Source organism: Macaca thibetana, chromosome 4 (assembly GCF_024542745.1).
Source record: "Macaca thibetana thibetana isolate TM-01 chromosome 4, ASM2454274v1, whole genome shotgun sequence".
Taxonomy (NCBI): Eukaryota; Metazoa; Chordata; class Mammalia; order Primates; family Cercopithecidae; genus Macaca; species Macaca thibetana.
In genome coordinates, this window is record NC_065581.1 from 157,103,515 (window position 1) to 157,128,985 (window position 25,471).

Genomic DNA, 25,471 nt, shown 5'->3' on the forward strand with positions numbered 1-25,471 from the left:
AGGTTTCTATGTGAGGTCTTAACTCGAATCCTTAATACCCTTAAGAATGCCTCTTGAGGCCGGGCACAGTGGAGGCTGCAATGAGCTGAGATTATGCCACTGCACTCCAGCCTGGGTGACAGAGTGAGATTCTTCTGTCGCAGAAAAAAAAAAAAAGAAGAATGACTCTTAAGCTGATGCCTGAGCCTTCTCTGAGAAAGCCACTCTGCTAATCTGTCCTTGATGAGGCTCCATTGATTAAGATGAAGGAAATTCATAATGACCACTTCACTTAGTGCTTAAAGGAAGCTTTATTATTATTAATATTCTTTAACTTACCAATTTCTAAACCGTATAGCTTTTCATTGTTTATAAACTTAAGCTCCCAATTCCTGCAAAAAGATAAAAAAGGAGTTTACTAGAGATCTGTTATTTTGATTCAGAAAGTCACGGCTCTTTAATGATGAAGACTTTTTAACCCCATTATATAAATGAACTCCTTTGTGCTTTAGTTAGCACCGTCTAATGATCATTGAAAAAGTTTTGATGGTACTGCATGAATGTAGTACTTAACAAGATGACCAGTCTATATTGGCTTTTCATTTTCAAAGTATTTTACGTAAAAAGTAAATGGCTGTCAATAAGATAGAAGACATTAAGTTCTTTTGTTCTTCAGAGAAGCTTTCTTTATAAATTACTTTTTAAAAAGAAATTTGTTTTAATTATGTGTCTTGCATAAAAGAAATTTGCTATTGCTCTCTCATGATAATGTACTGTATACTACTTTTGTAGGCAGTATGTGGACCCCTTTCATCCCTATGTTGTATATGTCAGTTGTCATGACATAGCTCATTATAACACAGATGTACAATTGTTGTGAATGAAATTGTGTTCCCTCAACTTCCCTGCAATACATCAACTACAAAAACTGAAAACTGTTGTCTTGTTAGCCTAATATCCTAATATTCTGCATATATGTAGTTGTTCTTATTTATATCAACTCTGCCTCATCCCTAAAAGGATTGCAGGCTACTTCATGATGATATTAAACTAGCATTAAGAGGAGCTATGAGACGAGGTCTTACTCTTTCATGCAGGTTGGAATGCAGTGGTGCAGTCACAGCTTATTGCAGCCTTGACCTCCCCAAACTGAAGCAATTCTCCCCTCTCAGCCTCCCAAGCAGTTGGGACCACAGATGCATGCCACCATGCCTGGCTAATTTTTGTATTATTTGTAGAGACAAGTTTTCACCATGTTGCCCAGGCTGGTCTCGAACTCCTGGACTCAGGCAATCTGCCTGCCTCCCAGAGTGCTGGGATTACAGATGTGAACCACCATGCTGGGCCTATTTTTTTTTCAGTGCCTTATTAACTTGTGGTATGATCATCAGCATATCACCGATTTCTCTGGCTTAGTTTCCTAATTTGTAATGATCCCTCAGATTTTTTAAATGATAAGGGTGAGAAGTTAGAAAGAGATTCATGTTCTTGAGAAGATAAAGCTTCAGAGAATGTAGAGTATGTGAGTTCAGAGAGGGGACGACTCTAGAAATAGGTTTACCAAGAGGGTCCTGTGTACAATGGGTGCAGAAGGAGCCCAGCACAAGGGGCCTGTGCAAGGAGGTGAATGGGGCTGAACTCCAGCGTAGCTTCTGGAGGCAGGAATGACCTTTTGTAATTTATCCACCCAGAGCGGGTATCTTTTTCTGATTTGCACAAAGGAGCTTTACTGTACTGTCTGCCCCCTGTCTACCAGGTTTAGGTTTCATCTCAGTTGCTAACTCTGATCAGTTGGTGGGGACTGCCTGAATCCCTGTATGGTGTAAGATATATATGGGTAGTGGAGGGAGTAGGCAGTGGCATGTATTTGTAGACTCTGAGTCTTGAACTTTTAGTAGTTTAGAATGTAGATATAAATATGTTATTTATTTTGCAGCGTTTGAGAGTGCAGACTTAAGAATCAGTCTGAGTAGAGATTCTAGCTTTTTACTTACCAGTTTTATGACCTTGTGTAACTTCCTTAATTTCTCTAAACTTCTCTCTGTTCCTTATTTATAAAATGGAGATAATGATAATTTTTGCCTCATGGAATTACTGCAAGAATTAAATGGGCAAATGTGTTTAAAGTGCAGTGTAAGCATAGTTCTTAGAACATAGCAAGTATTTAGTGTTAACTTTCGTTGTAGTGATTGTTGTCTATCAGAGTATATGGATGTCCCTTAGTATGTCATATCCTAGTGTCTACCTAGTCAGTCTCTCTTTTCTCCACGAATTCTACTTGCCCTGCTGCCTTTCTCCTGGGTAATTGCAATAGCTTTGTATGTTGTCTCTCCACTTCAGTTGAGAGAGATCCTATCTGATGGCCCTGAATTTCTAAATAAGGTGGGCATAATACAAAGCCATCTGTTGAAATTAAGGGGAACAAGAGTAGGGTTGGGGACTAGAGATTAGAAAATATTTGGAACATCCCTTGTAGAGCAATTAGTAAGGCATCTACAAGGATCATTTTGTTTCCCTGAGATCAGAACACATGAATTTGAATTGAGTCCCTTCATTATCATTTTAGAATTTCTGTAGTAGTATTCTATAACCAGAATGAAAGTATAGAAAGTAGATGGGGACTGTCCAGGGATGAAAATGGCCGTGAGTGTGTGGAAGATAAAGAGGGCAAGGATTCTAGGAGAGTGAGATGGAAACGGCTGACCACAAGTTCCAAGATCTGGATCCAGGCAGTTGAACCTCGATTGGAGATAGCAGGCTGAGAACACAAGGAGAGGTAAAGACAAAAGTTTATCTGAGGATAAAGACTAGGTTCCCTGGCTGAGCGCAGTGGCTCATGCCTTTAAGTAATCCCAGTACTTCGGAAGGCTGAGGTGGGAACATCACTTGAGCTCAGGAGTTCAAGTCTGCAATGAGCTGCAATTGTGCCACTGCACTCCAGCCTGGGCAACCGAGCAAGACCCCGTTTCTTAAAAAAAAAAAAAAGAAAGAATAGATTATTCCCTGAAGAAGAGAAAATGGATACATAAATTGTGATATACTCATACATAGAAAACAAAAGGGATGAGTGAAATTGAGCTAACTCTAAGCAAGAATAGCCAGTTACAGAGAAATACCATTTATGTAGGATTTTTAAAAATGTAAAACAATTTTGTTTCTAGACTTTACTTGAAGCCCCCATGTCAGTATTTTAGGCAAAATTCTCACCAGTTTGTTTCTCTGGGCTCCCAACTCATGATGGATTAGAAAGAGCAAATTTTAAAAGTTACCCCATTAGGTACAATAAATGACTCATTAGTGAAGTTGGAAGATGCAGAGAACTATGAAATTTGACACAAAAAATGATGATAAGGCATATGAGTTTTGGTAAAATGAATGCGGGGTAAACAGTCTTACGCCTAAATAGCACTATTAAGGCAGCATTTGATAGCTGATATTCCATGATTATGACCTTGTGCCATCAAAAGTCAATTTGAATTTTATTTGGTATATTTTTATGAAAAGAGGAGAGTATGTGATTATTTTAAGATGTTCATGAAAATGGTTATGACTTTTTTTAACTTCTGGAAAATGAAAGGAGTGAGCTTCATATATTTGGAAAATTCATGCTTGTTTGAATAAAGAATTACTGTAGTGTGAAACGAAGCTGATAGCTTAAGAGATAAACGACAACATATAATTGTTCCTTGAGTTATATTAATATACTTTTTGAATTTTTTTGACAGATTGTTTAACGAACAACAGTGAAGAATTATCAAACAGCACAGTATATTTCCTTAATCTGTTTAATCACACCCTGACCTGCTTTGAGCATAACCTTCAGGTATTTTATATATAATATTTAAAATTAAAATGCTGCCTTATACAAAGGAATAATGTGCAGTTCCAAGTTTTTATAGCACTAATTATTGATATTTATCTAAATTGATGATGTAGAGGAGTTAGTGGACCTGGATTTCTGCTCTTTAAGTAAGTTCTTCTACTTACAAATCATGAAAACTTCAGTTCTCTCATTTGTAAAATGGAGATAATATCTATCCTGCCTATCTTCAAGTATTTTGTAATGAGAATCTGGTGAGATAATGAGTGTGAAAACATTGAGGTGTGTGATTGTTTAATTAAAACACAATGGTTTTCAATCTGACTTAGGTAGGTATTTTGCAGTGTAGTAAGATTCTGTCTATAGGAAGTTTATTCTTTGCCTGAAATTTGCTTAAATATGTTTTACCTACCTTAAAAAGCACTGTTTAGTAAAGTATCTTTGAGTATTGAATTATGATAATAAAAGGTAGCCTTTAAGAATCTTAACCTTGTAGATTTTTGCCATCTCTATCTCTGACTCTTGAATTTTGGTATTGGAACTTGTCTGGTCGTGGTGAAGGATGAGGTTGGAACTCTGGTTAAAATGTAGTTTTGAAACTTACATAACAAGGAAGTAATCCCCACAGTAGATGTACACATGCTTACAGTATAAGCATGTATGATTTCCTCTGTAAGAAATGTGGTAACACTGAATTATGAATTTCCCTAAGAATAATAAAAATTGGGCCGGGTGCGGTATCTCATGCCTGTAATCCCAGCACCTTGGGAGGCCGAGGCAGGCGGATCACTTGAAGTCAGGAGTTCGAGACCAAACTGACCAATATGGTGAAATCCTGTCTCTACTAAAAATACAAAAATTAGCCAGGCGGCCGGGCGCGGTGGCTCAAGCCTGTAATCCCAGCACTTTGGGAGGCCGAGACGGGCGGATCACGACGTCAGGAGTTCGAGACCATCCTGGCTAACACGGTGTAACCCCGTCTCTACTAAAAAATACAAAAAACTAGCCGGGCGAGGTGGTGGGCGCCTGTAGTCCCAGCTACTCGGGAGGCTGAGGCAGGAGAATGGCGTAAAAACCCGGGAGGCGGAGCTTGCAATGAGCTGAGATCCGGCCACTGCACTCCAGCCTGGGCGACACAGCAAGACTCCGTCTCAAAAAAAAAAAAAAAATTAGCCAGGCTTGGTGGCGCACGCCTGTAGTCCCAGGTACTCGGGAGGCTGAGGCAGGAGAATCGCTTGAACCTGGGAAGTAGAGGTTGCAGTGAATTGAGATCACACCACTGCACTCCAGCCTGGGTGTCGCAGCGAGACTCTTTCTCCCAAAAAAAAAAAAAAAAAAAAAAGGTGAACATTTCTCAGAATTTGTTCTGCAGCATGTTAATAGATGTCCTATCAGAAAAGGTTTAGTATTCCATTAAGGTTGGGAAATGCTTTACTATAGGACTTCACAACCTTTAGTGGACTGATGTGTGTTGTAACACTCAAATAGCAATTTTTCTATAAAGTCGTCCTTCTTATCTATGGCTTCACTTTCCACAGTTTCAGTTACCTGTGGCCAACTGCAGCCCAGAAATATTAAATGGAAAATTCTGGAAACAATAAGTTTTAAATTGCATACCATAAACAGTCTTCTTTTCATTTAACTTAGAGCACTTGTATGAGTTTGATAGATTTCTAGAAGTGGAGAAAAAGACAGTAGAGAAAATTATCTCCAAATATGATGAGTGTACTAGGGAATAAGAAAGGAGTATCATAATTTGGAATGCACTGGCAAACCACCAGTACATCCAGTGAGGGAAGGGTAAAGGGAAGCTTTTACTAGCAGAAAGGGAGAGGTTCACACAAACTGCTTAGAAACTGAGTTCACTGGTTCCAGAGGCTCAAAGCCAGAGTTGTCGTCAGTTCATTTGTGGAGATGCCATTACTGGGCAAGTGTTCTTCTGAGCGCATCTTATCCAAATTACTGCAGTCCTAAAGAATGGCAGTGGTAAACCATGTGAAAGCAGGAGTTGCATGAAGGGCGTGAAAGGGTTTCTTGTGGGGTTTTTAGAAAGTCCTTGGAAACAGCTATGTCAGACACATAAGCATGAGTCTCCTCTCCTTTGGGCCTTCCTGGCTGTATTTTGTCTGGGTCTGACAAAGATGATTTCATCCTAATGTCTACAACTTTCACATTATCAAAAGATATGTGCATTTTAAATTTTAATAAAAATGGCAGCCAGGTATGGTGGCTCCTGCCTGTAATCCCAGTACTTTGGAAGGTCAAGGTGGGAGGATCATTTGAGCCCAGGAGTTTGAAATTAGTCTGGGCAAAAAAAAAAAAAAAGGTTAAATTACTCCCCATCAAGATTATGTGCACAATTTTAGCTAAATTGATCATGTGCTCAATTTTTTTTTTTTTTTTTTTGAGACAGAGTCTCGCTCTGTCACCCAGGCTGGGGTGCAGTGGCGCGATCTCGGCTCACTGCAAGCTCCACCTCCCGGGTTCACACCATTCTCCTGCCTCAGCCGTCTGAGCAGCTGGGACTACAGGCACCTGCTACCATGCCCAGCTAATTTTTTGTCTTTTTAGTAGAGACGGCGTTTCACTGTGTTAGCCAGGATGGTCTCGATGTCCTGACCTCATGATCCGCCCACCTCGGCCTCCCAAAGTGCTGGGATTACAGGCGTGAGCCACCGCGCCTAGCCCTGTGCTCAAGTTTTAGCTAAGTGCACAATTGTTCTGTGAAAAACAAGCAATAGGCTATTTCTTGTAGCAGACTAAGGAGAGACTTAGTTTTTCTGTCAAATAGATGGTGAGGGTCACATTGTTGGGCCTACATCAGTGTAATTAGTTTGATTTTTCTCTTTTCTCTTTCATCCCAATGTTCAGTTAGTATCCTTTCTTCATACTAGAAGGTAAAGAAGAAAGGGCGTAGAAAGCAAAGGTGTGAATTGACTGTTTAGCAAACTTATTCTTGAAAAGACAAGTGTCAGTCTAGAAGTACAAAAGATTGAGATTTACTAGCATAAGTTTTTAAAAATTTTTTTAATTATTATACTTTAATTTCTAGGGTACATGTGCATAACGTGCAGGTTTGTTACATATGTATACTTGTGCCATGTTGGTGTGCTGCACCCATTAACTTGTCAGCACCCATCAACTCGTCATTTACATCAGGTGTAACTCCCAATGCAATCCCTCCCCCATCCTCCCTCCCCATAATAGGCCCCAGTGTGTGATGTTCCCCTTCCCGAGTCCAAGTGATTTCATTGTTCAGTTCCCACCTATGAGTGAGAACATGTGGTGTTTGGTGTTCTGTTCTTGTGATAGTTTGCTGAGAATGATGGTTTCCAGCTGCATCCATGTCCCTACAAAGGGCACAAATGCATCCTTTTTTATGGCTGCATAGTATTCTATGGTGTATATGTGCCACATTTTCTTAATCCAGTCTGTCACTGATGGACATTTGGGTTGATTCCAAGTCTTTGCTGTTGTGAATAGTGCCGCAATGAACATACATGTGCATGTGTCTTTATAGCAGCATGATTTATAATCCTTTGGGTGTATACCCAGTAATGGGATGAGTGGGTTGTATGGTACTTCTAGTTCTAGATCCTTGAGGAATCGCCATACTGTTTTCCATAATGGTTGAACTAGTTTACAATCCCACCAACAGTGTAAAAGTGTTCCTATTTCTCCACATCCTCTCCAGCACCTGTTGTTTCCTGACTTTTTAATGATTGCCATTCTAACTGGTGTGAGATGGTATCTCATTGTGGTTTTGATTTGCATTTCTCTGATGGCCAGTGATGACGAGCATTTTTTTATGTATCTGTTGGCTGTATGCATGTCTTCTTTTGAGAAATGTCTGTTCATATCCTTTGCCCACTTTTGGATGGGGTTGTTTGTTTTTTTCTTGTAAATTTGTTTGAGTTCTTTGTAGGTTCTGGATATTAGCCCTTTGTCAGATGAGTAGATTGCAAAAATTTTCTCCCATTCTGTAGGTTGCCTGTTCACTCTGATGGTAGTTTCTTTTGCTGTGCAGAAGCTCTTTAGTTTAATTAGATCCCATTTGCCAATTTTGGCTTTTGTTGCCATTGCTTTTGGTGTTTTAGACATGAAGTCCTTGCCCATGTCTATGTCCTGAATGTATTACCTAGGTTTTTCTTCTAGGGTTTTTATGGTATTAGGTCTACATTTAAGTCTCTAATCCATCTTGAATTAATTTTCATATAAGGTTAAGGAAAGGATCCAGTTTCAGCTTTCTACTTATGGCTAGCCAATTTTCATAGCACCATTTATTAAATAGGGAATCCTTTCCCCATTTCTTGTTTCTCTCAGGTTTGTCAAAGATCAGATGGCTGTAGATGTGTGGTATTATTTCTGAGGACTCTGTTCTGTTCCATTGGTCTATATCTCTGTTTTGGTACCAGTACCATGCTGTTTTGGTTACTGTAACCTTGTAGTATAGTTTGAAGTCAGGTAGTGTGATGCCTCCAGCTTTGTTCTTTTGGTTTAGGATTGTCTTGGCAATGCGGGGTCTTTTTTGGTTCCATATGAACTTTAAAGCAGTTTTTTCCAATTTTGTGAAGAAAGTCATTGACAGATTAATGGGGATGCCATTGAATCTATAAATTACCTTGGGCAGTATGGCCATTTTCACGATATTGATTCTTCCTATCCATGAGCATGGTATGTTCTTCCATTTGTTTGTGTCCTCTTTTATTTCACTGAGCAGTGGTTTGTAGTTCTCCTTGAAGAGGTCCTTTACATCCCTTGTAAGTTGGATTCCTAGGTATTTTATTCTGTTTGAAGCTATTGTGAATGGGAGTTCATTCATGATTTAGCTCTCTGTTTGTCTGTTACTGGTGTATAAGAATGCTTGTGATTTTTGCACATTGATTTTGTATCCTGAGACTTTGCTGAAGTTGCTTATCAGCTTAAGGAGATTTTGGGCTGAGATGATGGGGTTTTCTAAATATATAATCATGTCATCTGCAAACAGGGACAATTTGACTTCTTCTTTTCCTAACTGAATACCCGTGATTTCTTTCTCTTGCCTGATTGCCCTAGCCAGAACTTCCAACACTATGTTGAATAGGAGTGGGGAGAGAGGGCATCCCTGTCTTGTGCCAGTTTTCAAAGGGAATGCTTCCAGTTTTTGCCCATTCAGTATGATATTGGCTGTGGGTTTGTCATAAATAGCTCTTATTATCATCCTGATACCAAAGCCTGGCAGAGACACAACAAAAAAAGAGAATTTTAGACCAATATCCCTGATGAACATCGATGCAAAAATCCTCAATAAAATACTGGCAAACCGAATCTAGCAGCACATCAAAAAGCTTATCCACCATGATCAAGTGGGCTTCATCCCTGGGATGCAAGGCTGGTTTAACATACGCAAATCAATAAACGTAATCCAGCATATAAACAGAACCAAAGATAAAAACCACATGATTATCTCAATAGATGCAGAAAAGGCCTTTGACAAAATTCAGCAGCCCTTCATGCTAAAAACTCTCAATAAATTCAGTATTACTAGCATAATATTTTATGTACCTCCACTCTCCTCATTTTAGGTTATATAGTTCTTTGGTATTTGGCCCTTTTTGTTGACTAGAAAGGCCTAGATTATGAGCCTTGTGATAAGAGAATTGAGTGGGGATGCAGTTTTGGTGCCTTTTCCCTTTCCATTTAAAAAGTCCTGTCTCAGCAAGATAAACTATGGTGTTGAAGTCAGCATAGGCAGGAACCTATTTTATTTATTCAGTGAGAGTAGGATAGATAACTGCAGATTTGTAATGAGATAATTTAGGAAATTTTGTATTTAGTTACTAGTAATTTGGCATATGAATTATTGTTATCCTCAGTTAATATTAGCTAATGCAGCAGTTTTCAAAATTTAGAGGCACCTAGAAAGTTCCAAACAGTTTGCCATCTGCTTCACATACCAGATCTCTAATCCTTTGGACTTATAATAGAGGTAGAGGTCGTTTTATTTTATAGATGATAAAACTGAGACTCAGAGTGATTTAGTAACCTACCCAACATCACAGCTTAGCACTTTAACATACCATATTGTTTCCCGTCTTCTAGAAGGGCAAATAGCTTACATTAAAGAGATATTGTGTATAATGTTTATTGTATATATTACATGTGCCTTTGTCATTTTAGGGGAATGCACATAGTCTTTTACAGACAAAAAATTATTCAGAAGTGTGCAAAAACTGTCGTGAAGCATACAAAACTCTGAGTAGTCTGTACAGTGAAATGCAAAAAATGAATGAACTTGAGAATAAGGCTGAACCTGGAACACATTTATGCATTGATGTGGAAGATGCAGTAAGTACTTTGCTTCTGATGTGATACATGTATTAGAGTGTTATTGAATGTACCTTCAGTGTGATTATTCTTTTTGGAGATACAGTGGAATCTGCATATTCTGTCTTCAACCAAAAATAACTAGTTATAAAATAGTAAAGTTTTAGAATATCCTGGTCTGTTAAACCAAAATGGATATTTCCCTAGTCTCATGGTTAGGATAAAAATAAAATAAAACAAATAAATTAGGCACTTCATAAGTGAGTTGATGATTTGGTACATTTAATCTTTTTAAATTTGAAAATATGTCCATTTGCAGAGGTGTAGATATTGTTATATATTTATATTTCAGTTTCTTGTGCACTTATCGCTAATTTAAGAAGTTTCTGGGTGGGGCGCAGTGACTCACACCTGTAATCCTAGTACTTTGGGAGGCCGAGGCAGGCAGATCACGAGGTCAGGAGTTCAAGACCAGCCTGACCAACATGGTGAAACCCCCATCTCTACTGAAAATACAAAAATTAGCCAGGCGTAGTGGCACACGCCTATTATCCCAGCTACTCAGGAGGCTGAGGCAGGAAAATCACTTGAACCCGGGAGGCAGAGGTTGCAGTGAGCCGAGATCCTGCCACCGCACTCCAGCCTGGGCGACAGAGCGGGACTCCATCTCAAAAAAAAAAAAAAAAGACGTTTCTGGATTTCACTACCTGTTTTAGAAGCCATTCTTCGATAACCTCCTATTCCATTGTTTTATTTTCTTATATCTGTTACCATCTGAAAATATTTGTTTATAGTCTGTCTTCCTCACTAAAATATAAGCCACATGAGGACAAGGACTTAGGCTTTTTTTGTTTACCATTCAGTATTTAGGACAGTATTTAGGACAGTCTAGCATGTAATGGGCTTAATAAACATGTATTAATTGAATGGTCAAAAAAATTTTTTTTTTCTCCATTTTATAGCCTGCCTTTATATAGGGTGCCACTAGATGGCAATCATGCCTTTTTAGGCACTATGGTGCCTGAGTATTGGGACATTAGAGGAAACTGAGAAATTATTGGCTCAAAGTGGAGAACTTGAGGTCAAAATTAATGAGCGTAAGAATTGAGAATGAGTGTGAATTATCACAGCAGCTCAGAGGGAACTATAAGAACCAATAATATTCGAGATGGTTAAAAAGCACTTAAAATGAAATGTACAGTGTGGATTTTTGTTTGTTTTTACTGCTCCCTTCCTATTGCCTAAAACAGTACCTGGTTTCTAGTAGGCTCTCAATAAATAATAAATATTTTGTAAATGAATAAAACAGGGCCTAACTATATTCCTCTTCATACAAGTTCTCTGTTTGAATGTACAAATGGTTGACATTCTAGAATACTTTGGTCAGTGTTATGGACTTAGAATATGAAATTTCTGTATGGATATAAATTTATACAATGACTGATTGTGAACCAGGATTTTTTCGTGGCAGAAGAAGTTGTCCTCAACTATCAGTAGATTTTTAGAGATGAATATTTAGTCTAAATTCTAGGTTCCTGTTTAGTTATTAGCAAAATAATTATAAGAAATTGAAGACAAGTTAAATATAAAATAGAATGATATTGTTTGTTCTTGTTCCAGATGAACATCACCCGAAAACTTTGGAGTCGAACTTTCAACTGTTCAGTCCCTTGCAGTGACACAGTGCCTGTAATTGCTGTTTCTGTGTTCATTCTCTTTCTACCTGTTGTCTTCTACCTTAGTAGCTTTCTTCACTCAGAGCAAAAGAAACGCAAACTCATTCTGCGTAAGTTTTTTACAATTATTTATTTTATAAATAAAAGCCTGTATTTTAAAAACTTAGACCTGTTTTAGAAATGATAGCTACTCTGAGAACTCAAAGTGGATTAGCCTAAAAGGACTCTCTGCTTTAAATTTTACAGTCATGCTTACTGTAAAAAAGATCTGTGAAAATTTTATAAGTGTAGACAATATAAAGTTAAAACAGGGCCGGGCGCAGTGGCTCACGCCTGTAATCCCAGCACTTTGGACACTTTGGGAGGCTGAGGCGGGTGGATCACAAGGTCAGGAGATCGAGACCTGGCTAAGATGGTGAAACCCCATCTCTACTAAAAATACAAAAAATTAGCTGGGTGTGGTGGCACATGCCTGTAGTTCCAGCTACTCAGCAGGCTGAGGGGAGAGAATCACTTGAACTTGGGAGGTGGAGGTTGCAGTGAACCGAGATCGCGCCACTGCACTCTAGCCTAGGGGGCAGAGTGAGAATGTCTCAAAAAAAAAGTTAAAACACGGTGTCTTTCAGATGATTAAATTGAAAATGCTAGATTACCCCTGGAATAAGGTTGGCAACAACAGAAGAATAGCAACAGAGACTTTGCACTCCTGACATGGCAATAGCAGGGAGATACAGACAGCTCTTAGATCCACTGGAGTCGTGGGTCTTAGAACCACCTAAAGGTGTGGCAGGCAGGAAGAAACTATAGCTAACATACAGGCAGTTTGTGAACAAATTGGAGTCATAGTTCCAAGGAGATTACTTGACATAATAGTGTATGCTCAATACATATTCATTCCCTTTCTTTCTCCCTATGAAATAGGCCAGAGCAAAAGAAGCACTAACTAGAGATCCCATCCAGCTAAAGAAGAGTGGCTTCTAAGTCACATGGGTTTCTTGTTTATTATCAGAATGAAAGTATGGGCTTATGCTTTAATAATTTTAGTTTTTAAAAAAGAGAACTGTTTAGGGAAAAAAGTTAACTTTCTTTTCTCTCAGATACTATTTGTAGTCTAGGAATGTATGGTATAAAAATTCTTTTCCCTGTAAATTTGGATCACTGCTTCATCTAACTTTGCTTCTAATAGATCTAACTTTTAAAAAAAGGTTACCTGTAGATGAGTTTGAACTGAATTTGTAATGTTTTGTCCCCTTAAAATGCTACTAGAGGGGAGAGTCTTTGTCACAGGTGTATTTAGTAAAGCTTTTTGAAGGCTGCCAGCATTCCGTAAATATGTAGTAGCTCAGGTCCTTGAAGCACTTATTCAGAATAACAGCAAAATATTGTGGGCACCTCACCGTTGAGAAACTATTTTTCAGAGCTTGGTATACTTTTAAAGTTTAGCATCTTATTTGCCTTGCAAATCTATTTAACTTTATGGAAAGTATTTACTGCTTCTGATCAGGATCTTTTGTTTGTTGTCACAGTAAAAGTCACTACCAGTGTCACTATTTGCTATGGAAGCCACAAACCTTGTAGTCATTTCTTACTTCTTTTCTTTCTTTCATTTTTCCATTCCCACATAACCCTCCTCATCCCCTTTTAATTCATTAGCAAGTATGCTGCCAGTCCTACTTAGTTAGTCTTCTCTCTCCCTCCACTGGTAAACCAAGCCATCTTCATCTCTCTCTTATTTATTTATTTATTTATTTATTTATTTATTTATTTTTTACAGAGTCTCACTCTGTCACCCAGGCTGGAGTGCAGTGGCACGATCTCGGCTCACTGCAACCCCGCCTCCTGGTTTCAAGCTATTCTCCTGCCTCATTCTCCTGAGTAGCTGGGAGTATAGGCACATGCTACCACGCCTAGCTAATTTTTGTATTTTTAGTAGAGACGGGGTTTCAACATATTGGCCAGGCTGATGTCAAACTCCTGACCTTGTGATCTGCTCACCTTGGCCTCCCAAAGTGCTGGGATTACAGGCGTGAGCCACCGCGCCCGGCCCTTCATCTTTTACCTGTACTAATGCAAGAGCCTCTTAACTGGTATCCCTCCTTCCATTTCTTGATCTACTAAAATCCATATGCCATAAAGTGGCTAAAATAATTTTTTAAACACAAATTCACCATGTTTCTCTACTACTTGGAACCCTTAATGTGTTCCCATTGTACCTAGAATAAATCCAAACTTACTTTCCAGGGTCTGCTCTCCAAGCTGTACATGACCTGCCCCATAGCCACCTTTCTAAACTCGTCACATCCATTCTCCTCATTGCTCATGGTGCTGTGGACAGTCTGGTTCCTTTCTGTTCTTCTCTGCTACCAAGCTCATTCACACTGCTGCTTTTCCAAGGCCCTTCCCTCTTTCCTTACCTGGCTTCTTGCAAGCCAGGTCTTAGCTCTAAAGTTACTTGCTCAAAGAGACCTTTTATGACTCCCCAGTCTTAAGAATCCACCCCTCCATTCATTTTTCTGTGCCGTCTTTCTTTAGTGGCACTTAATCACTTAAGCTAATTTAAATTAAATAATTGGTTATTTAAATCATCTTCTTCATTTATTCTCTATTTGTTTGTCTCCCCTGCCTGGAGGGAGCAGCTGACTGCATTAGAGGTGTTGAAATTCACCATTAGATGATCCCTGGGGTAGAATTTTAAAGGATGTGGGGATTTATCAGGTAGAGAATATAAAGGCAAGGAAGTTGTAGGTGTATGTACTCATTCGTATTTAACTTGGCCAGTTTATTAAGTCATTTGAAATTTAGTCAGAAGCTAGATCACTTCTAGTAGTTTTTAACAAAGTAATTCTCAAAAACCCAAACTATTGATTTGGTTTGCCTCCCAAATCTGCTGAAGTCTTAAGAAGTAGATTTTAGTTTAGGTCAATGTTTTTAGTTTAAGTTTTCCCTTTAGTTTAAGCTGAAGCAGTACACTGGTCCAGGAAGTCATGTTGTCATTTTCCACTTACAGTGGTGGTCAGGGGGACCCTGATAGAAACCAGAGACACTGGTAGGCCAGGCGCGGTGGCTCACGCCTGTAATCCGAACACTTTGGGAGGCCGAGGCGGGCAGATCACAAGGTCAGGAGATCGAGACCATTCTGGCTAACATGGTGAAACCCCATCTCTACTAAAAATACAAAAAAAAAAAAATTAGCCAGGCGTGGTGGCGGGTGCCTGTAGTCCCAGCTATTCGGGAAGCTGAGGCAGGAGAATGGCGTGAACCCAGGAGGTGGAGCTTGCAGTGAGCTGAGATCAAGCCACTGCACTCCAGCCTGGGCGACAGAGACGAGACTCTGTCTAAAAAAAAATAAAAATAAAAATAAAATAAAATAAAATAAGCAGAAACACTGGTTCTCATCCTTGGCTACATATCAGAATTATCTGCAGAGCTTTAAAAAAAAGTACAGGTACTAGGGTCTCATTGCAGAGCTGCTAAATCATAACCCCTACCCAAGTTTTGTGAAGCTCTGAAGTAGGGACACTTAGTTACTCAGTATAAATGCTCTCACTGTGGGCATGATTGGTTTTCATTTCTAGAACATGAGAAACATTCATGTTTAACTGTAAGTACAAAACATATTACCAAGCCAAATAGCCATGATTTGTTTTATTAACCCTAATGACTCAGTCCCATTAGCATCAAATCAGAATTGATGGTAATGTATTTTGTTAGCTGCCATATGTGTTTGTGTGTGTATATAACATAAAACTCACTTCTCTTTGAGCATCTTTAAACATTTTTTTTCATAATGCAGGATTCCATAATAATATACAACTCACTTTTCTTTGAGGGTCATTAAAATTTTTTTCTTTTTTCCATTACAGAGTTCTTTCACTGAATTTTTTTTCACCTGAAAATAGAAGCAGTTGTATTTCTTTATTTTCAATATGTATACCTTTCCTTTTCTTTCTCTTGCCTTGTTGCACTGATGATAAATTAGTGGCATGATGTCGAGCAAGACCAGGTATTTTTGTCTTATTCTAGATCTTAGGGGGGAAAAAATCATTCAGTCTTTCACAATTAAGCATAGTGATTGCTATAGAATCTTTGTACATGCTCTTTATCAGGTTGAGGAAGTTTTCACTGAATTCTTTTAAGAGAAATTTAGATTTGGATTTCTAACTTAGACTTTTAGATGTATAATTTTGTTATTCTACCTTATAGCACTTTCATTGTCTAAGTACATTTATTTCACCTACATTACATATTTAAGATTGTGATGTTCAAGAAGATATAAATAATTTTGGTACTGCTTCTAGCAAAGTCGTGCAATTTCTAACAAAGTTATGTTTTTTGAAGAAAGTTTTAATTAGGTTTTAATTCTTATAAGGCTGGAACTGTTAGGATTCAAACATAGAATTGATAGACAAATACTGTAGTTTACATAAAAATAGTAAATAATTATGTTTGATAATTAAATTTAAGTTAAAACACAATTCTTTTGATTTGTCTAGCCAAACGTCTCAAGTCCAGTACCAGTTTTGCAAACATTCAAGAAAATTCAAACTGAGACCTACAAAATGGAGAGTTGACATATCACATGAATGAATGGTGGAAGACACAACTTGATTTCAGAAAGAAGATAAACTGTGATTTGATAAGTCAAGTTCTTAAGAAATACAAGGACTTCAGATCCATTTTTAAATAAGAATTTTCCATTTTTCTTTCCTTTTCCACTTCTTTCTAACAGATTTGGATATTTTTAATTTCCAGGTGTAGCAATGTTATCTATTTTAATGTGTATTTGTCACAATAACAGAAGATGCAAGAACAATCATTATTTTATTTTATAGGCATTTTATCACCATTCTAGACTTCTGGTATTAATAAGAATAACATAAGTATCTCAAGTAGAAACGTTTTTGAAAACTAACATTTAAAAATTAATTGGTTATAGCAAATACTTCGAAAAAGAAATGTACTTGTCAGGAAGTAGCACGCCCAAAGATTAATTACTCCCCATTGCAGTATTATTATTATATATATAGTTAATATGTTGTACATCACAATAATATATAATTCAGTCTCTAGTTTCCCTAGAGTCATTTTTGAAACCACTGATTCCAAACCTCCCTAACAATTTTTAGAAGTAGTAAGCCACATTACATTTATCTTTGTAAAAAGATTTATGGTAGCTGGTTTCTTACTTGACTTTTATAAATAGTATTTTACATCTTATTTTTTGCCTTTATTTCATAACTAATTTAAAAATCACTGGATTGCTTTATTATATTCAGGGCAATATGGATTATTTTTATACCAAGGATTTGCATCGTGAATTACATTAAGTTATTTGGCAATTTATAATTTATTACTACTTTAAATCAAATGTAGCATTATCACACTGTATTTAAATTGTCATTTTTTAAAGGAATATTTTTCTCTTGAGATATGTAGAGGATTTGGGAGCAGAGAGAAAGGAGGGGTAAAACCAGCTTAAGGTTCAGCGAGCAGACAGGGACCTGAGAGGATGCTGACTGTAAGACTGTTGGACAGTGGTGTGTATTGAGGGCATGAATTGGAATGATAGTCTCATACAGAAAGCAGTGAGATTAAGATGATCCTTATTTTTTCTAAATTTTTCAATCAGATGAAAGTGATACGATTGAAATGAAATCACATATTTCATGCTCAGAAATTCTATTTTGGTATGTTTGTATTAGCCTTTAAAAAAAAAAACACTTCATTTCAGAATTGTTCACAATTTTATTTCTTAGGTTTTTAGAGTTCAGGATTTCATTTATTAATTTCTTCTTGCTTTTTTGGTGGAAATAGGCTTTGTTGTAAACATTAAGAATGTAACATCTCCTCTATATAGAAACAAGAGTTTTGTTAAATAATAAGAGAATTTGAATCCCTCCCTATACTATAAAATGCTCTATAGGGAGACGAAGTGTTTCTTTTTTCTTTTATGTTTACCATATATGTGGAGCGAAAGATAAGGCTCTTGGATGTGTAACATACTCAAAAGCTGTTATACTTTCTCTGATTTGCTGTGATCCACTGAAAATGTGCTGGGGTTTGTTCTGCTGTCACTGTTCATGCTGCTGGAACTTAGCACTGTCTTGATTTGAAGCATATGATTGAGAGCCATTGGAAGCAACCTTCATTAATGCAGATAAGTAAGTGGTGACTTTTTGAGCACCTTTCAGTATTACGTATTTGTAAAAACCATTGTTTTTGGATATAAAGCTAATAAGCACTTTAAAAAGGAAAAGGCAGCCTTTACTATTTTTTCTGGTTGAGTCATTGCTCTTTAGACATAGCATCAGCAATAGATTTCAAAGATGAGTATTAAGCGCTACCCTAAAGTATGTACATTTTTCATTTTGTCATATTGAAAAATTATTTGCATAGTTCTGAATGCTGAGAGGCAGCTTATATGTATTCACAAGAATATCTTTAAGTGTTTTTTTGACATGTTAAAATAAAGGAAATAAAATCAGGAAATTGTAAGCTTTAGTTAGATTTTTAAATACATTTTTAAATTTTCAGATGTAATTTAACATCACATTTCAGTTTTTCGGGTGTTGAGTTTGGATGCCTACTTTTATGAGTACCATCAGCTGGACACAGTGTCTCACACCTGTAATCTCAGCACTTTGGGAGGCTGAGGCAGATCGCTTGAGCTCATGAGTTCGAGACCAGCCTGGGCAACATGGCGAAACCCTCTCTCTACAAAAAATGCAAAAATTAGCTGGGTATGGTGGTGAGTGCCTGTAGTCCCAACTACTTGGGAGGCTGAGATGGGAGGATGTCTTGAGCCCGGGAGGCGGAGGTTGCAATGAGCCGAGATCGTACCACTGCACTCCAACCTGGGCGATAGAGCCAGAGCTTGTCTCAAAAAAAAAAAAAGTACCATCTATCTTAAATTTTGCTGCAAATAAAAATGTACTTTGGATTATTTATTTATTGTTGAACTTGAGAGAGAGAAATAACATCAGATATATTTTTTCTTTTTTTCGATAATTAATTTTTTTTTTTTTTTTTGGAGAGACAGTGTCTCACTGTATTGCCCAAGCTGGCCTTGAACTCCTGAGTTCAAGTGACCTTCCTGCCTCAGCCTCCCAAAGTGCTGGGATTACAAGCATAAGCCACAACACCTGGCTGAACATCAGATATTTTAAAGTGTAGCCCAGAGTCTAGCTGGTAAATGTTACTTATATTGGGACTAGTATTTTCTAATGTTTCTGGGATATGCTTCCTATAAAATGAAATGTTTTCCTGGAACAAAACTAGTTAGGATTGCATTCCTGGCCAAAGACATGACATCATATAAGTAATAGACATCACCAGCAATGAATTTTGAAAAGCAAAAAATACTATTAACCTATATAACCATTTAAAATGGAAAAAATTATATTCCAGGTACCTCTATTTTCTGAACTAGAAGAAACCTTAGAGGCCATCTGATCATAGAGTCCCAGAACTGGATGGATCCCTAGAGACTACCTAATCTGACTTTCTGTCCACTGCATGGATTCCTCTAAAAAGTGTGTCACTTATTTCCCTACCTTATTAACTAAAGAAGCAGAACAGCATAGAGCTCTTTATGTATAACAGGCATTCCTTGATAATCAACTCTAAAATGGAGACTTGAGATGCTTAAATATTGTACTACTGTGCTTATTTTATAAAGATTTCATAAAATGATAGTATTGGTTATTTTAAAAGGGCTTTGGCTTATGCTGAATTATACATGTGCACCAAAATATTATAACTCTACTAAATTTCCTTGTTCTAAACTATTATATTAGCTATAATAAATATTAGTCATACATGTAACATGTTTAATGACCAATACTTACTTTGTCTCCTTGGAATTAAAGAGGGCTTTTAAAAGATAATTTGACTGATCCATGCTTCTTATAGTGTGGAGCTTTTCAATAATGATTTTTTAAATATGTTTTTCTTGTGATCAACAGGTATGTTTAAAAACATGCTGGGTGCAATGACTCAGACCTGTAATCCCAGCACTTTGAGAGGCTGAGGCGGGAGGATCACTTGAGCCCATGAGTTTGACACCAGCCAGGGCAATATAGTGAGAACTTGTCTACAAGAAATTAAAAAACTAGCTGAGCATCATGGTGTGTTCCTGTAGTCCCAGCTACTCAGGAGGCTGAGGTGGGAGGATCACTTGAGTCTAGGAGGCAGAGGCTGCAGTGAGCCAAGATTACGTCACTGTACTCTAGGCTGAGTTACAGAACAAGATGCTGTCTCAAAAAAAAAAAAAAAAAAAAAAAAAAATCCATCTGAGTACCCCAATGCAATCAAAACATTTCAAAGCTTTAAAATGAATGATGCTGGGTACAGTGACTCCTGCCTGTAATCCTAACACTTTGGGAGGCCGAGGCAGGGTGATTGCTTGAGGCCAGGAGTTCAAGATCAACCTGGGCAACAAAGTGAGACCCCCCATCTCATATTTTGAAAATTAAAAAGTAAAAGTAAAAAAGAAAAAAAAAACTAAAATGATAGGCTCATTTCAGCTAGAAATTGTGGTAATTCCTCCATTGTCTTAAATGCTCAGGATCATGTCTGAAAGATTTGCCCAGTAGCATTGGAAGTGGAAAATAATTCAATTGTAATTCTCAGATGATTGTATACAACTAGAGTATAGATAGGCAGAATTGATAATTATTAGTTGCAGGCCGGGCGCGGTGGCTCAAGCCTGTAATCCCGGCACTTTGGGAGGCCGAGATGGGCGGATCACGAGGTCAGGAGATCGAGACCATCCTGGCGAACATGGTGAAACCCCGTCTCTACTAAAAGGTACAAAAAAACTAGCTGGGCGAGGTGGCGGGCGCCTGTAGTCCCAGCTACTCGGGAGGCTGAGGCAGGAGAATGGCGTAAACCCGGGAGGCAGAGCTTGCAGTGAGCTGAGATCCGGCCACTGCACTCCCGCCTGGGCGACAGAGCGAGACTCTGTCTCAAAAAAAAAAAAAAAGAAAATTATTAGTTGCTTGTCCTGTTTTGACTTCTGAAACAGAAGAGTGGTCACACAAAGGTAAGAGAAGGGCCGGGTGCAGTAGGTCACGCCTGTAATCCCAACACTTTAGGAGGCTGAGGCTGGCGGATCATTTGAGGTCAGAAGTTTGAGACCATCTTGGCCACATGGTGAAACTCCATCTCTACTAAAAATTAGCCAGGCGTGGTGGTGCGTGCCTGTAATCCCAGATACTCAGGAGGCTGAGGCAGGAGAATCACAGGAGGCGGAGTTTGCAGTGAGCCGAGATGGCACTACTGCACTCCAGCAAAAAATAAAAAGAAGGGAGGAAAAGACTACTATCACTGTATTGGGTATCTTTAGAGGCAGGGGCCCACAGCAGAAAGCCTTGCAGCCATCCCTCTTTCCAGAGAGGATCAGCTATTTTTTCCTTTTCCTCTCTCTCCTACTAGTACCTCATTTTCTACATTGATTTGTAGTGCTATTGCCAGTAACGTAATAGGAGCTGAGCTACAAAGGGCTTGCTTGGCCTTGACTTTTTGAAACCCTCTTTACGTCTTGGCTGTCCTCCATTAAATAAGGCACAATGTTTATTTGTATAACCCAGAGACTCTGAGCAGTCAAAATCCAACACCCACCCACCTCCCTCCCCACTCCATGCTCATGTTCTCTCTTACTGTGACAACTAGCATAAGGATAGCATAAAGAAGGTAAGTAAGCAAGTGGAATCTCTAGATTGAATTTCCACTACCCCCAGTCGTGACTACATCCTGTGATTCCTGAAGGTATATGAGGGAACTAGAGGTAGCAGTCTACACGGAAAAGGGAAGTTGGGAGTCACTTGTCTTGAAGAGTGTATGTGTAGAAATTGTAAAATTAGATTGTATATTTTTAAGCTTTTGGGAAATGATGGAGATTATGGAAAGGATTGAAGTTCTGCTTGACCTTGCACTACTTGGCACATTTGGCCCACCATCCATTCAGGACTCACCCCTTGCTTCAACTCAATATCTCAAATAGGAGCACATGGGTGTTCCTCCTGGGTCTGTGACCTCTGCATTAGCAGATTATTTGTTCACCTTCTTCTTCCTGTCTCCTGATATCACAATAGATGAAATCATAGGAACTATCCTTTGTAGTTTGGCTAGTGTCACAATCTGTACCATTCATTCTATGTCTTTGAGACATTGGGGGATAGGTACTTAGGTGGGCACTGCAATTATGCAATTTTGCTTGTAGCCAACTCCACTGTGCTGAAAGTTATTTAGAGAATGTAGTCTCTGATGTGGTCTGGCTCTGAAAAACCCATTTTAGGTTTGGGGACCTTGCTTATTGATGGCCTGATTTCAAGAGGCATACCCATATCATTCTGGCTCTCAGGTGCACCCCAGCACCTTGCATCTAAGCCCTATCATTTACTCTTGTTCCCACAGTACCACCATCTTTCTTCTCAACTCTAGCCCTGATTAGCCTCACTAACACCAAGATTTCAAGTGACCTGATAAGATTGTGGTAAAGTCTAAGTTTTCTATTATTTTAAAGAAATTACTCCATTGCCTCCTGGCTTGCAAAGTTTTTGTTGAGAATACTGCTGTAATTCTAAATTTTGGTCATCTATACATAATTTTTTTTCCTTGTTGCCTTCTAGATATCCCTTTTTAAAATTTTTAGCAGTTAAACTATGATGTGTCTTTTTTTGATACAAGATCGATTCTGTTGCCCTGGCTGGAGTGCAGTGGTGTGACCTCAGCTCTCTGCGACCTCTGCCTCCTGGGCTCAAGCAATCCTCTCACCTTAGTCCCCTAAGTACCTATAATTACATGCATGTGCCACCATACCCAGCTTTTTTTCTTTTCTTTTTTTTTTTTTTTTTTTTGTAGAGCTGAGGTTTCACCATGTTGCCTGGCTGGTCTGGAACAACTGTGATCAAACAATCCTCTCACCTTGGCTTCCCAAAGTGCTGGGATTACAAGCATAAACCACTGCGCCTAGCCTCTGGGTATGTTTTTCTTTGTATTTCTTTTGCTTGAGATTCTCCAAGCCTCTTGGGATCTGTTTGTTGTTTTTTATTAATTTTAGAAAATTTGCAACCATTATATGATCAAATGTTCTTCTGAGACTGCAATTAGATTTATGTTAGGCCATTTGATATTGTCCCATGGCTCTGTTGGATGTGCTGTTTTATTTTATACACTCTGTTTTTCTTTGTGTTTCAGTTTGGATTATTTCTGTTAATCTATTTCAGGCTTACTGATTTTCTCTTGTGCTGTGTTTAGTCCACCGATAAGCCTGTTGAAGAGATTCTTTATCTCTTAATATCATATTTTTATTTCTAGCATTTTTATTTAACTCTTTTTTTATAGCTTCCATCTCTCTGCTGAAATTCCCAATCTATTTATGCATGGTGTCCATCCATTCCACTAGGTCCTTTAGCATTTTAATCATAGTTGTTTTAAAGTTTCTATCTGATAGTATCGGTATCTGGGTCATCTCTGGATCTGGTTCTGTTGACTACTTTATCTCTTGACAATGGATCATTTTTTTTCTTGCTTTTTAAAATGTCTTATAATTGTTGATTAAATGTCAGATGTTGCATGTTAAAGAACAGTAGAAACTGAGGTAAATAGTATTTATATCTGGAAATGGGCACAGCTTTCCTTCTATTAGGCCATTAGGCCTCTATTAGGGAGAGGCAAATAACTCTAATAAATAGTTGATCTGAGTTTGAGTTTGTTGCTGCTATAGTTACTTTCAGTATATCACAGATTTCAAATTCTTCAGTGGTGGACTGCTGCTGCCGTGGGCTTAGTGTGTGGCCTAGAGTGCCAGAGTTTTTCTCAGTGTTCCTGCTCCACCCTCAGCTTTTAGCAGACTCTGCATGCTTATATCACCAGTGATACCTCTCTCTCTCTGCTCGTGTCCCTCCTCAGCTGTAGAAATCTATTGCTTAGTACTTTGTGCAAGGCTTATGGTTGGGGCAGGAGGCGGTTCTCCTCCTCCGGCCTCTGTCTCATGCAAACCATGGGTGTGTGAGCTTCAGGGCTGGGTCCCCTTTCTCTGTGGCACACAGACCCTGCTTTGTAATTGTGGGAGTCTTAGGTGAGAGTGAGTTTCCTGTCCCGCTCTCACTGGTGGCAAACCTCTGCTTTGCATCAGTGCGGGATCATGGTCACAAGTGAGTTTCCTTGCCCTGTCCAACAGCAGATGGTTTTTGCTTCAACTCCTCCCTGCCTACAGCCAAGTTCGTTGGCTGAAACCAGGGGATAGGCGGTTTCGTATCACTTCCCTGGTGGCAGAGGGCTTTTTCTTTATGTAAGAAAAGGACCTGGGTTTCATATCTCTCTCACAGTGGTAGCTGGTTGTCACCTGCATGCCTGTGTCACCAAAAGGAGTCTCTTTCAGTTCTCCTGCTCTGTCCCCAGTTTTTCTTATGAACACCCAGTGGAGGCTATGAAAAAGAGCCGGTAACTAGGGCTAAACTCTCCTTGTGTCTGTGGCTCTTGGGAATTCTAAGCTGTCACACTAGCCCACACTTGCTCTTTAAGCATTTGTTAAAATTTCAGTTTTCTTTCTTTTTTTTTTTTTTTTTAATTTGCTGCTATCTTTCATCCTGTACTCTGCCCAAGGCAAAGTAGTTTGTGAGAGCAATGCTTCTTGGCTTTCTCTGTCCTAAGTGGAACTGGAACTTACTGATTGCTTTTTTTGTTGTCAAGTTTTACTTGACAGAAAATTGCTCTGAAATGTGTTTAATAGGTTTGAAGAGATAAAACAAGAAACAAGATTAATAATTATGGAAACCATAAAAAGAACAAAATCCCAAACAAAGAAAAATAGTAGGTGAAATTAAGAACTAAATGGAAAGGTTTTATAGCAAATAAGACATAGTTGAAGATATAATTAAGAATATATTAGAAGAACATTTCCAGAAGGAAACATGGAGTGAGAAAAGGTCGTAAGTACAGACAAGGGGGATAAGAGATATAGGGGATACAATGAGAAGATTTAATATAAATGTATTTAGAGTCCCTGAAAAGCAGAGAACAGAGACAATGTGAGAGAAGCAACTTTTTTTTTTTGAGACAGAGTCTTGCTCTGTCGCCCAGAGTGGAGTGCGATAGTGTGATCTCACCTCACTGCAACCTCCGCCTCCTAGGTTCAAGAGATTCTCCTGCCTCAGCCTCCCGAGCCGCTGGGATTACAGGCATCTACCACCATACCCAGCTAGTTTTTGTATTTTTAGTAGAGACGGGGTTTCATCATGTTGGCCAGACTGGTCTCGAACTCATGACCTCAGGTGATCCACCCACGTCGGTCTCCCAAAGTGCTGGGATTATAGGCGTGACCTACTGCACCCAGCCTAGAAGCAACTTTTGAAAAGATAATAGCTGAGGACTTTCCAAAACTGGTGAAAAGCATGTCACAGATTAAAAATCCCAAGCAGAATTTAAAATATACAAAAAACCCAGGCACATTCATAGTAATTGATAACCAAAGATAAAATCTTACTAAATAGCGAGAGAAAAAAAGACATCACCATCAAAAGAGCAACCACTAGACTTACTGCTGGATTCTCCAGAGAAATAATGAAAGCCAGAAGACAAATAGAATATTTTCAAAGTGCTGAAAGAAGGTAATTGATTGGTCAGGTGTGGTGGCTCATGCCTGTAATCCCAGTACTTTGGGAGGCTGAGGCAGGCGGACCACTTG

At 38.6% G+C, this 25,471-nt stretch overlaps 1 protein-coding gene across 4 annotated transcripts in view; it reads left to right on the forward strand.

The window, feature by feature from the left end:
* Nucleotides 1–22,763, forward strand: part of OSTM1 (osteoclastogenesis associated transmembrane protein 1) — a 40,418-nt gene extending 17,655 nt beyond the window's left edge. Inside the window, exons 3-7 of one of the 4 annotated variants that reach the window (XR_007725287.1) lie at nt 3,705–3,802; nt 9,959–10,126; nt 11,726–11,891; nt 16,275–17,942; nt 22,645–22,763. Coding sequence is in view for 2 of the 4 variants with exons in the window: in XM_050789233.1 (XP_050645190.1) it covers nt 3,705–3,802; nt 9,959–10,126; nt 11,726–11,891; nt 16,275–16,330 (488 nt within the window). In the remaining 2 variants the exon portion in view is untranslated. Of the gene's footprint in view, nt 1–3,704; nt 3,803–9,958; nt 10,127–11,725; nt 11,892–15,644; nt 15,858–16,274; nt 18,277–19,188; nt 19,606–22,644 lie in introns of those variants that run through there. The other 3 variants (XR_007725286.1, XM_050789233.1, XM_050789234.1) reach the window with 3 other exon arrangements.
* Nucleotides 22,764–25,471: the final 2,708 nt, after the last annotated feature.